At 40.1% G+C, this 12059-nt stretch overlaps 1 protein-coding gene across 1 annotated transcript in view; it reads left to right on the forward strand.

Moving 5' to 3' along the window:
* Positions 1-1248: 1248 nt before the first annotated feature.
* slc6a2 (solute carrier family 6 member 2) overlaps positions 1249-12059 on the forward strand; it is a 30564-nt gene continuing 19753 nt past the window's right edge. Inside the window, exons 1-4 of the mRNA XM_083925148.1 lie at positions 1249-1328; positions 1713-2159; positions 3767-3898; positions 9004-9241. Of these exons, the coding sequence (XP_083781274.1) occupies positions 1865-2159; positions 3767-3898; positions 9004-9241 (665 nt within the window). The 5' untranslated portion in view covers positions 1249-1328; positions 1713-1864. The remainder of the gene's footprint in view (positions 1329-1712; positions 2160-3766; positions 3899-9003; positions 9242-12059) is intronic.

Here is a 12059-nt window from a genome sequence, read left to right on the forward strand (position 1 = left end):
CATCCTCGGGTCCACATGGAAGAGCCCAAACCTTAAGAAAGAGAAGGGAGTACTCAGCCAGAAGCTCATCCAGGATGATGTAGGTAACAGTTGACGGATGATATCATTTTGCCGTTAGCAGTCCTGTACACCTCTACGGGTGCAGGTTCAGTTCACCCTTGTTATTGTCTATTCTCAATATGCACCTACCTTACATCTGTAAGTCACTTTTGAAGGACCTTCAAATGATGCTACTGCTAACTACGTTAATCGGACGTTGACATTTTTAGAAAAACAGTTGTTGAATGCACAACATCACACTACGCATATTTATAAATGCACTACCCATAAAACATTAACATGACACAAAACATTTGGTAATTCTTGGCTAGAGATAGGGATACCTGACAATACAAAACAAAGGGCAAAAGAATAGAACTAATTCAGGAGAGGAAAGTAATAACTCATTATCCTTCCCTGTTACCTGGTCCTTTGCTTTACCATCACTGCAGTTATTCAATCTCCACAAACAAAACGCCCAAAACCAGCCCTATTAGGGTTTTATAAAACAAGCACTGGAGAGCAAAGAGGACATTCATTGACTTTAATGGGATGAACTGATCAACCATATCTAATAAAAATCATTGCCCCTGGCTAAAGCTGCTGTAGAATTAAATTACACATGGAACACAAAGCTTTCATGGCTTCTTAGAAAACGGTAATCCAATCTTTTTCGTACAGAGAAGAAACAGATAAAGTCCAAATTAAAACATTAAAAAAGTTTTGTTGCATGCAAAATTCAAGCACTAATATGAAGCTGAAGGTAGTGGTGATCTTATGTCTCCTGAATCAGAAAAGCAAATACATTATCTGTCTTTTTATTCTGCCCTTGACATCGAACAGTCTTCATCAAATAAAAGCACACGCCTATACAGCTTACAACTTTCACATCATGGTTTTCGAAACACAACATTTGATTTATAGAAAAGGTAAGGACTTTTATGTTCCACTATACGTGGATTAATCGTAAAACCACTATAACTAATCCTGACGGATTGTTGCACTGACAAGTCTGAAGCAGATGCACAAGTTTATGGGAACTTGAGCTCAGGCAAAAAAACAAAAAAAAAAGCGATTATGCCAAGTCCACATCAAACTGGAGAGAAAGTGTTCAATTATAAAATATCACGTGGAAGAGAGAGAGGAAACCGATTTAAAAGCTCGCATTTTATATCGTCTCTGCTGGAGAAGGCGAGTCTTATAGTTCCTTCAGAATGGGCAGTCTTCCCTCAGATGAATCTGGACAACAGCAGCATCGGGTCATGGAGAAGTGTCCCTAGCTTTACCAAGTACGGAGGAACGCCTTTTCAGCTGCAGACCTTTGAATTGATTTAGTGCCGGTGACATATTCAAATAACCATGTATCATTCATGAAGGATGTTTTTAGGGAGATTGTTTGATTGAGTTGGCTGTTTAGCGCGCAATAAACTCAGCGCGCGCGGTGACGCGGAGAGGGACTCGAAGTAGTTTGTTTTCACCTGCTAATGCTGGGCATCAGACTACAGATACGATGCTTTATTTTAATGCTGTACAAGTATTAGTAGCTGCTTTAGGGGGAATAATGGAATAATGTCACATATCCCACACCCTGCAGTCCTAACCTGTATGCCTCTGAAACTTTACGCACAAATACCAAATCTCTCCAAACTCTGTTTCTCTTCCCTCCCATCCAGCCCATGTACGCGGAGGTGTCTGCTGTAGTTTCGGTGGAGATCACCCGCTTATCCGGTGTTTGTCAGCGGGATTGCCGTCCTTAAGCGCACCGACTCCGCAGGGGCCGTGAGAGCACCGGGCCAGCGTGGGCTTCGAACGCGCCGCAGTGAAGATGAATATCCAAGTTCTGCCCGAACACAAGCTCTCGTCGGTGGCCCCGCTGAAACAGTGTAATGTGGAGAAAAAAGAGGTAGAACTGATACTGGTGAAGGACCAGAATGGCGTCCAGTACACCAGTTCCTCCATCATTCCAACCCCTGGCCACCTCGCAGGTCCTCACGGATCCACCGAGGACGAACGAGAAACTTGGGGCAAGAAAATAGACTTTCTTCTGTCGGTTATTGGCTTCGCGGTGGACCTGGCCAATGTTTGGAGATTTCCTTACTTGTGCTACAAAAATGGAGGAGGTGAGTAAACCAAATTGAAGTCACAAAACTTATGAGGCACCGTCAGGTACAGATAGGACTGAATCATTGTAGTAACATGATAATAAAGAATACGGCGCGTGACTGAGTCGGTCAGGTACATTGCAAGTTATACGTCCCAAGCGTAAAATTGTAGTAGTTTTTCCATGCATTGATGTTTTGTCTTCTTTCATTCAGGGGTCAGGTGCCAAAGCCTCTCAATTTTTTACTTTCCAATGTTTCAAAAATGCGAATGTGTTTACACCGTGTGGCAAATACAGCCTTGCTATTTTAGTTTAGATTCAGATTTAGATCGCAACTATTTTCTTATGTTGTTAGAATTCTAGTTCCTTTAATCTCGTTTAATTAACTTTCAATTATCCAAGGTTTATTAATGGAGGAACTGCACTTACTGTAGCTAATATGTTGAAGGAAATAGCTCATTTCAAAAAGAGACTGTGTAAACTGACTGTATCATGCGAGACAGATTACAGATGTGAATATATAAATATACAAAACTAAAAATTATTAAAAAATACACAAATATAAGTGTTCTGGTTGCTCCTGGGTACAGATAGGCACCCTCAAGATTGAAACTTGAAGATGAACTGTAGCTACCAGAGGGGATAAAAAAAGTGTTTAGTTCACTGATCACTAACAAAAGGTTGTGTTTTATCTCCAGTATATTTCCGATTCCTATTCAATGTTTTAAAAATAGGACAAAAACCTTAATAAACTAACTACATTGTTATACTAAAACTGTCCAGTGTAAATTGGGATCTTCTATAGCCCTCCATGACCCTTGAAGGGATAAGAAGTTTAAAAATCCCTTTTATAGAGGCATGTACATGTGTAGCCACTGTAGCCACCGTAGGCCTCAAACCAATCCATATTATCAGATGATTCATGAAATGTTTTAGCAGCTATCTGCTTTATCCTGTTTTAAATACACTGTAAGATGCATTTGCCTGGTCTAAGGATAACTGCAAAGACACATTTCTGAGCCGAGGTTTACTCAGTAAGTGTGAATACAAAAGTACAACTTTCACTAGAGTGTATTTGAATCAGAAAAGGACTGTTTTAACAATAGTGTTGTTTACCCTCAGAACTCATCAACAGAGTGTTCACCAGAATGTGTGCCCTGTCCTCTTTTTGCCTCTGTGTCCATTCATGTGGTGAAAATCAACATGTTGTGTTCAGTGCCCCAAAGGGTCATCACCAACACTGTCCTGCCAATCATATTGGCCCTCAGCAAAATGTATTCATTACTGTAGATAATGTGTCATTTGTGATGGACAATATCAAGAACAATTAAATTATGGGAGGTCATTTCCTTGTTGATGGATGTGCTACTGAGGCACAGCATGAAAATAGCTGTGAGCCTTCCTGCTGCTATGGTGTGTTGTTTTTTTCCAACAATGTCAAGAACCCCAACCAAGACTTTCCCCCTTTTTTCTTACTTTTGGTGTTATGTTTTGGCCTCATACTTATTTTCCACATTGCACCTATCCTACAACATCTTTTTACTGTAAGAAAAAAAGTCACACTAGCAGGGCATTAGCTGAAAAAAAAACCATGAAAGCAGGAAATGTAATTATTTCTCTTTCCAGGTGCCTTTTTGATCCCGTACATTCTTTTCTTGGTCATTGCGGGGATGCCATTGTTCTACATGGAGCTCGCCTTGGGCCAGTACAACAGGGAAGGGGCAGCTACAGTTTGGAAAATTTGCCCTGTCTTTAAAGGTGAGTTCAACACAAACACACATTATGCACATACATGTGAACTCGAACTCTATTTACTTCAGTCTTTGTCTTACCTCCTAAAGTGTACTATGTTCAGTGATGCTCTTTTTTGCGTCTATTCAGTGTATTGCCCTTTAATTTCATCCCTTTGTTCTTGTCCTTTAACCCTCATAGGTTCATGAGTGTCACTTGTAACTAATTTCTCTGTCACTTTGCCTCATTCTCTGTTTCACCTCCACCTTTTTGATCTCTCTCTGCTTGTACTTACAACCTTATACCCCCTTCTATGTTTTTCAAATGTCGATTTCAAATGAGTGAAGCAAAAGCAAACCAGGCTAGTGTCTGTGGCATGCTGAGGGAGATGGTGAGGTCAATGTAACTGCAAGTCAAACGATTAGATAGATTGAGATGCACCCAAAAAATCTCAAATCAAACAGGATTTATGTACTATTGTAATAGAGAAGGCTTTGAACACATTATAAAATACTGAATTACATAGAATTATGTTGTGTAAGCTTTAAACTGACACCTGCATAGGGTTAATTATAGTAACTCGAACTTACAATATGTATTGCAGTACAATATCTTTTTACCCCTGTGATAATGACTTCACTGTGAAGCCAAACCTGCAAAACCCTGTTAGACTGTGCTGACTAGTATTAGCATACATCAGCAACAAAATTAGATCTTACAATATGTATCAGGAAAACCACAGCTACACATAAGCTTCTTTGCTTCGCTTCATGTGTTTCCTTATACAACAGCTGATTATTTGAAGTAGCATCTTTTAAATAGGCTACTGATAGATAAGTTCCTCATTCTGCACTACTGAATCAGGACCAGTCATTGTTTTTGTTGGCTCTAGTGCTGAAGAGGGTTTGCTTTTTCCCTTTGGTTAGGTGATGGATTTATGGCTCCTCTGTTTTCATGTAAGGATACCACATTCCAGTGGAGACAAAACAATCCATCAAATAATTTAGGCTACTAAAGAAAAAAGTGCAAAATGATGGAAAGTAAACATTAGCACTCAATAGGTGTGTTTTGACAAATGAAGATGTGAATGTAGAGAGAATGTACAGACCCGGTGGAAGTCGTCGTTCATCTGGTTCATAAGTACACAACAGAATCATAACATAAGCAATGAGGTGTAAAAGGAAAGACACACAAAAAGTCAACATGGACACCACTGTTTTCCGAAAGAGAAATGAGCAGAGAAAGATTAATGATTAAGTGGATGAGTGAGGCTATACTAAGCTCTTGGCCAAGGAAGAACATTTGAACTTTCTGAAATGTAAGCTGCAGGCATAGAAAGAACTACAACAGCTACAGTCAGCAGATTGGATCAAAAGACTGTGAAGAAGCCTTCAAACAACAGTAGATGGTCAGAAAAATGACGATCCAACAACTGCTGCAGGAACTGTGCGGATAAATATCCTCATGATGGTTAATGTTTACTACAATTAAACAACGGTCAGCCTGTGGTAAAATAAATCATTTCCAAGAAAGTGACGTTAAAAATCCAAATATATTAACACAAAATGACCACAAAACAAGGCTAACCAACACACTGAGAAAATCCATTACACAACAAAGACTGCACCGGTTGAACAGAGCTCAACTCTTCAAGCAGTGATGATGTCTATGTTTTTGTAGTTGATGTTAACTTAGAGCTACCATAGATCCACATCAAGCTAAATGGCAGTAATATGCTAGTTTTAATTGATTCAGGATTTCAGCAAACTGTGTCAGTGAAATACATTTTGACAGAGCTATGCCACTTCCACAGGGTAGCACCCATCAAACCAAGATCTACCCCTTCGACTACAGTGTTCCATTGCCTGTCAATAGTGCTTTCATGTGCAGTGTGGAGAAAGGACAGAAAAAGACAATGTGCACATTCTTTGTGATAAGAGGTGACAGACTGTGATAGCATTGGTAGCATTGGTTGCCAGTTCCTACATCTGTAGGTGTCAAGTCAATGTTCTCATCTCCAAAGCATCCAAAGCACTGGGACTGATTAAAGTAGTCACAGCAAGATCATCCACACCACCGTGTTGCACAGTCATAGCTGAGCTGGTAGAAGGTCATCCAGAACTTTTTCAAGTGATTGGCAAACTGAAAACATTTCTGGGAAAGCTTCACATGAATCCTGACATCAAATGTACATGCCAACCTCATAGGCACATGCCATTCCACATCTGCCTGAAGGTTGAGCTGAAGACATCATTGAGGAGGTCCCTGACAAAGCAAGAATTTGTGTTGACATGTGCCAAGCTAACATGGATGATTTGACACAAGTTAAATGAAGAAACTGTGTTTTCCTAACTGGATCTGAGAGGTGGAGTTTCATCACTTTGGATGGATGTGCTACAAAAGACAGAGTTTTGGCAAATATCCCACTGCTGCCAAATGCCAAACACTGCAAGGTCTCTCTGATGTGAAGAACCTCAGCGATTAGGTAATGGTCTACGGTGTCTCATGATGTGAGCATGACAACAACCTCCAAGCACTTTACCAGAGACTTGGATAAATGGGTCTCACACACAAGATGTTTAAGAAAGAAAGATGCTGCAGTTCAGCATGCTGCAGACCCCCAGAATCCAGGTTAAATCCAAAAAGTCTGCTGGGTATTGTCAAATTTTGCTCCAAGTTTATAAGAGACTTCTCCATCTCAGAACCACTGCACATGTTCACCAGAAATGGCACAAAACGCAGGCTGCATTATGGAGATAACCAGTGATACTAGAATCTCAATCTTCTACCCAGGTAGATAGTGGTAGGAACCAGCATTCATAATTAAACAATGTTATCTTACCAACAGGTTCGTAGGATATTGTATGAAAAGTCGTATGATATCTTACGAAATATGAAGGGGAATGTGACGATTATGTTTGGTATAGGAAACAAAAGCTGAGGGTTAGGTTTAGGCAACAAAACTACACTTACATGAAAACCTGCCAGAAAGAGACAGGGACCCAGGTTTCAGTCCTACAACTTCTAGGTGGAATTACAGAAATACACAATGGGTGGCTGTGGCTCAGTGGCAGAGGGGGTCGTCCTCCATTTGAGAGATTGTTGATCCTTGGGCAAGACACTGAACCCCAAATTGCTCCCCGTGCTTAGCATGGGTGTGTAAATGTGGTGTTAATGGTTAGATTAGATGGTATGTAGCTGTTCATCGCCATCAGTGTGAAGTAGTGTGAAAGTGCCTTGAGTAGTCAGAAGACTAGAAAGGCGTTATATAACTACAAGTCCATTTACCATTTACCATTTACAATTCATGGCACAGACATGACTAGCTGATATAAAGCAGTTCAGACAAGTTAGCAGTGAACCAACAACATCACATGCATCAGACATTGTACTGTAGTAATTCCCACTGCCATGCAAATTGGTGTAACAGCTAGTCCACGGAAGAAACCAGGGCATTTTCAAAACTATAGTTACAGTTACGGCTGAAAATGACAGAAATGAACAAGTTTGCCAATTTTACATTACTCCAAAATGATTTCCAGATATCGATTGGAAAAGCACTAGTACACAGTTTTCTCGCATGTCAGGCCAACACACCAGTTGCACATACTGAGCCACTAAAAATCTCAGTTTTGTTAGAAGCTCTCTGCCATGGCATGTGGACCACTTCCAACTAGAGAGTAGATGCAGTTGCTTGTCATCATGGATGATTACAAAGGCTACTCAGTTGAGAGTGTAAAGTCAACTCCAGCTAATAGTCATCATGGGCGTGGACAAAGTTTTCTCCATGTTTGGGATCCCCAGAGTTGAAAACTGATTGAATGGTCCCCCATTCAACAGCAACCAGTTCTACTAGTTTGAAAACTATCTAGGATTCCATCCCCGGCAGATTGCACTACTTTGGTCTCAAGTCACTGCTATAGCTAAAAGATTCTTGTGCACATTGGGCAAAGCTGTTCATGTGACTGAAACAGAAGGAATTCTCCGGAAACAACAACTGAACATCTTCCTACTGGAGTACCGATCCTCACCTCCAAGCATAAACAGAAAGCTCACCTGCCAAACTGTTCTAATGCAGATTCCTACATCCACTTACTTATGCCAAGATTAAATCTCATGCAGACTCTCATTGTCATGTTAAACTACACACTGTTACTCTAGGGGACACTGCTTCATCATCAGCCCAAGCATAACCTCACAGTATAACAGTAAGCCATACACTGTGGCCAGAGTCAAAGGCTCCATGGTCACAGCAGCCAGACACTTCAGCATCAGGAATTTTTCATTCTTCAAGAAGATCTGTCCAGAACTATTGGACATCCCACCAGATTTTAATTATGATGATGATGCTGATTGTGATTAAAATGATACCTCTATAGGATCACAATGTCAAGGTACTCCTCAAGGCACAACAGATGTCCTCCCTCCTACCTACAGGACTATACATAACTTATGGACTGTTAAACACATGGATAATCTCTCAGACAAATACAGGACATGTGTTGAAGCAATTCTGACCTTTCTTGCATGTCTCACAGCGATTCCCTCCAAATACCCACTCTCTTCCCCCTGTCTGACCTCTGATGCCCCCCCCCCGACACGTGCGCTGAGAGAAATGCTGCATTCAAAGTTCTGGACCTCCACCTAGGAAAACTGCACTGGAAGGCCTGTCAAAGTGTAACCTCCCACTAGCGTATCCGAGGGAAATCAACCTATCTTGAATTCACTAGTAGGAGCAGCATGAGCAGTGCAAGTGAAAGACGAGTGAGGATTCAATATTTTTGAGTTTCAACACCTGGTGAACTTATTTACATTTAAGTGTGCCATACACTTGTGAGAAGCATTTTAAGATTACAAAAGAAAAGTGTAAAAATGCCAGAAAAGGTAAGAATTGCTTTAAGAGACATGGGCTGTTGTAAACTCAAAGGGACTGATTCAGTCTCTTTCGCTAGCTTTGGAAGATAAGTGATATTACTTTTGAAAACATGACAAATGTCGTTTTCAAAATTAATCAAATATGATCGTTGAGAGTGTGTAATAAGTGAATTTGCTAAATACTGGACTCTACCTGCACTGAGCACAGTATGAGTTTAAAGCATCATTTTTTTTCCTAATGACTCTGTGTTCCTCAGGTGTGGGCTACACTGTGATCATCATAGCCCTGTATGTTGGCTTCTACTACAATGTCATCATTGCCTGGTCCCTCCACTACCTGTTCTCCTCCATGACTAGAGAGCTGCCATGGCTCAAATGTGACAACATTTGGAACAGTGCAAACTGCACCTACCCCAAGGCAATCAACGCATCCGTCCTCGGCAATGGAACATCTTACGCCAAGTACAAGATCACCCCGGCAGCCGAGTACTATGAGTAAGTGATTTCTGAAATAACTTACCTGTGTATGCCATTGCAGAATTTACATTTTATGCAACTTCAAAAGGAAAAAATAATGATATCAACACTTTATGGTAACCTGACTTTTTTCAAGTTTTAACAGGTGCATAATATCCTAACACTTCAGATGAAGTAACCCACAGTCACACTGCTGTCATTAAAGGGATTTTTGGGGTATTTTGAAGTGTGGTTTATGAGGCACTTATCCATAGTCAGTGTATTACCTACAGCGGTCGGCAATAGTTGGTGCACCCCCAGTTTGGAGAAGCAAACAGGAATGTGGACATAAAATTTAAGCAATGTACTGCTGTGAACGAGGGTAGCAGCAAAAACATATTTTCGCCACCTAAAAAAGGCTCACTTAGAATAATCTACACTATATCATTGTAAATGTACAGTATCAACTTTTGTTCTTTTGTGTAGGGATATGGAAGTTCTACGGTTGAGAAAATGTAGTCCCAAAGGAATGGAGTGAAAATATTCTAAACATAGCGTGCATTTTTACTGATATAGATCGTCTCACAATGACTATGGATAACTAGTATAACATTTAAGGCATGGGATGAATCAGGGTGAATCTATTCTTAGATCAAAATTCAAGACATCTGGTAGATGTAAAAGTGCTGTTGTTGTAATCTCTGTTTCATGGATAGATGTTATAGTACTATTTAAATATAGAGCACATTAGTTATTGCAAAAGGATCAAAGCTTAAAGCAGGCACTGCTTCATAACATCTATTTTTGCATATTTTTCTCATTGTCTATTTGTGCATTTTGTTTCCATTTGGACACTTATAACTGATGCAGTTTTGCTGAGTCAGTGCATTGACTACAGTCCACACAACAACAAAGAGCATCATGTGGCAGTGATGCTTTCATATCTTGTGAATGTCGTCTCAATTGTACTACTACATTATGTACATCCCAGTGCACCATTATCCACAAGAAGAGGGTGACCAGGCACTGAAACATGAGTAGAGGATTCCAAAAGTAACCAGCAATAAATATTTGCACTGTAAAAAGGCGTATACATAAAAAGTTCAAATGCACTCTTTGAAGTGCATGAAAAAAACTCCAGCTATTTATACTTCAAAGACAGCCAGTTCTTCCCCAGCTTCTGTGAAGACTGACTGTGCAGCCCAGAGGAAGTCTGTGAAGTCACTTGTCACAGTGAGACACACAGAATACATTGCGCATGAGTCCCGGCAAATAATTGAGCTTGTTAAAGCTCCACTCCCATTCTGCAGGGCTGCAGTGTCTTGTACAGTATGTTTATTATATCAGTATATCTGGATATCTTTTAAACTTCCAGGAACCCTCAAGCTTATGTTATGTTTAAAGTAGGTAAACACTCTTATTCAACATGAGGAGGTAACCGTTTGTGTGAAAGGTCCAGCCTTGTAAATTACTCATGCAGTCTATGGAATTACTACATACTTTCCAAAAAGTGATGAAATATACCTCAATGAGTAGACATGATGCATAAAATCAGAAGGCAACAATAGGGGACTTCAAGACAGATCTTGCATGGGGGTAGGCTCTGCAGGGGACGATCAATCCTACTGCTTACAGTTAGCTTTGAGCACAGAAGCAATGCCGAGGCACAGCATGAGAAAATGAGGCCAACTGAGTCAACAATTCTCCTGCTTCACCTCTTACGCTCTTCTGCATCCTCTTGAGCCTACTTTCTTCAGCTATCACAAGTGTAGTTTGCAGGAAAATTAAAAAGTAAAACAAAGCATTTCTAATGGAACATTCCTTTGGACTTACGCCAGAGGTGGTATAGAGTTTAGGCTCACTAACCGAGGTGTTTAATAAAGTAAAAAGCGTTATTATTAAGCTCAATTTTTAGCTGATTTATCGTCTAAGATTTACAGTACAGTAGGGTTATTCCTGATTACCACAACCATACTGTATTTTTTTTTGTCATTTCTTTCATGTAAAGTACATGCAATTTTATTGATTTGCTGACACTACAGAAAATGGCATTGTTTAGGAACATTGATTTAGAGAAATACGAGACTACTTGATTGCAGAGGAATCCTTAAACCTGTGTTAATGGATTTTTTTGGTCACTGGGAGGCTGAGGGGAGCCCAGCGATCATTTCTCTGTTTATTTGTCCCTACACTGACACATTTCACATACATATATTCTAGTCAGTCTATATCAGTATGACGGTATATAAGGGCCAAGTATGAAAAAAAATAATTATGGACCCAGGGGAGGGGGTAATATTTTGAGAAAAAGTTGCAGATTTATGAGATTAAAGTGACAAATCTACCAGAAAATAAAGTCACAGATTAATGAGATTCAAAGTAGCAAATCTACGAGAAAAATGTTCACTTTTCCAACTATAAAAAAAAAATTAAAAGTCGGTAAAATAATGTTTTGATTTATACTTCCAGTGTTTTGTTTCATACAGACGCTACTGCATGCTGTGCAAGCTACTATGTCTGCTGCAAACTCTGAAAAATGCTGTGTTTTAAAGTTTAGAAAGAATGAAGAACGCTACAAGGTCCGATGACATCATGTATAATACGTCAGTGGATGTGAGACTGCATTGTGGCGCTTCTAATATTATATGTACGGTGGCAACGAAAACCTTCCCTATTACAGGCAGGAACGTCAGACAGACCCAGCTCTGTGGAGGACGGACATCTGTCTGTACCGGTTGGGGAGGAAGAAAAGGAGAGAGAAAGAGAGAAAAGACGGAGAGATGGACAGAGAGAGACAGAGAGGCACAAAGACAGAGACAAACACACACTTCCAGTAACTATAATAATATCTATAGTA

Source organism: Echiichthys vipera (assembly GCF_963691815.1).
Source record: "Echiichthys vipera genome assembly, chromosome: 1".
Taxonomy (NCBI): Eukaryota; Metazoa; Chordata; class Actinopteri; order Perciformes; family Trachinidae; genus Echiichthys; species Echiichthys vipera.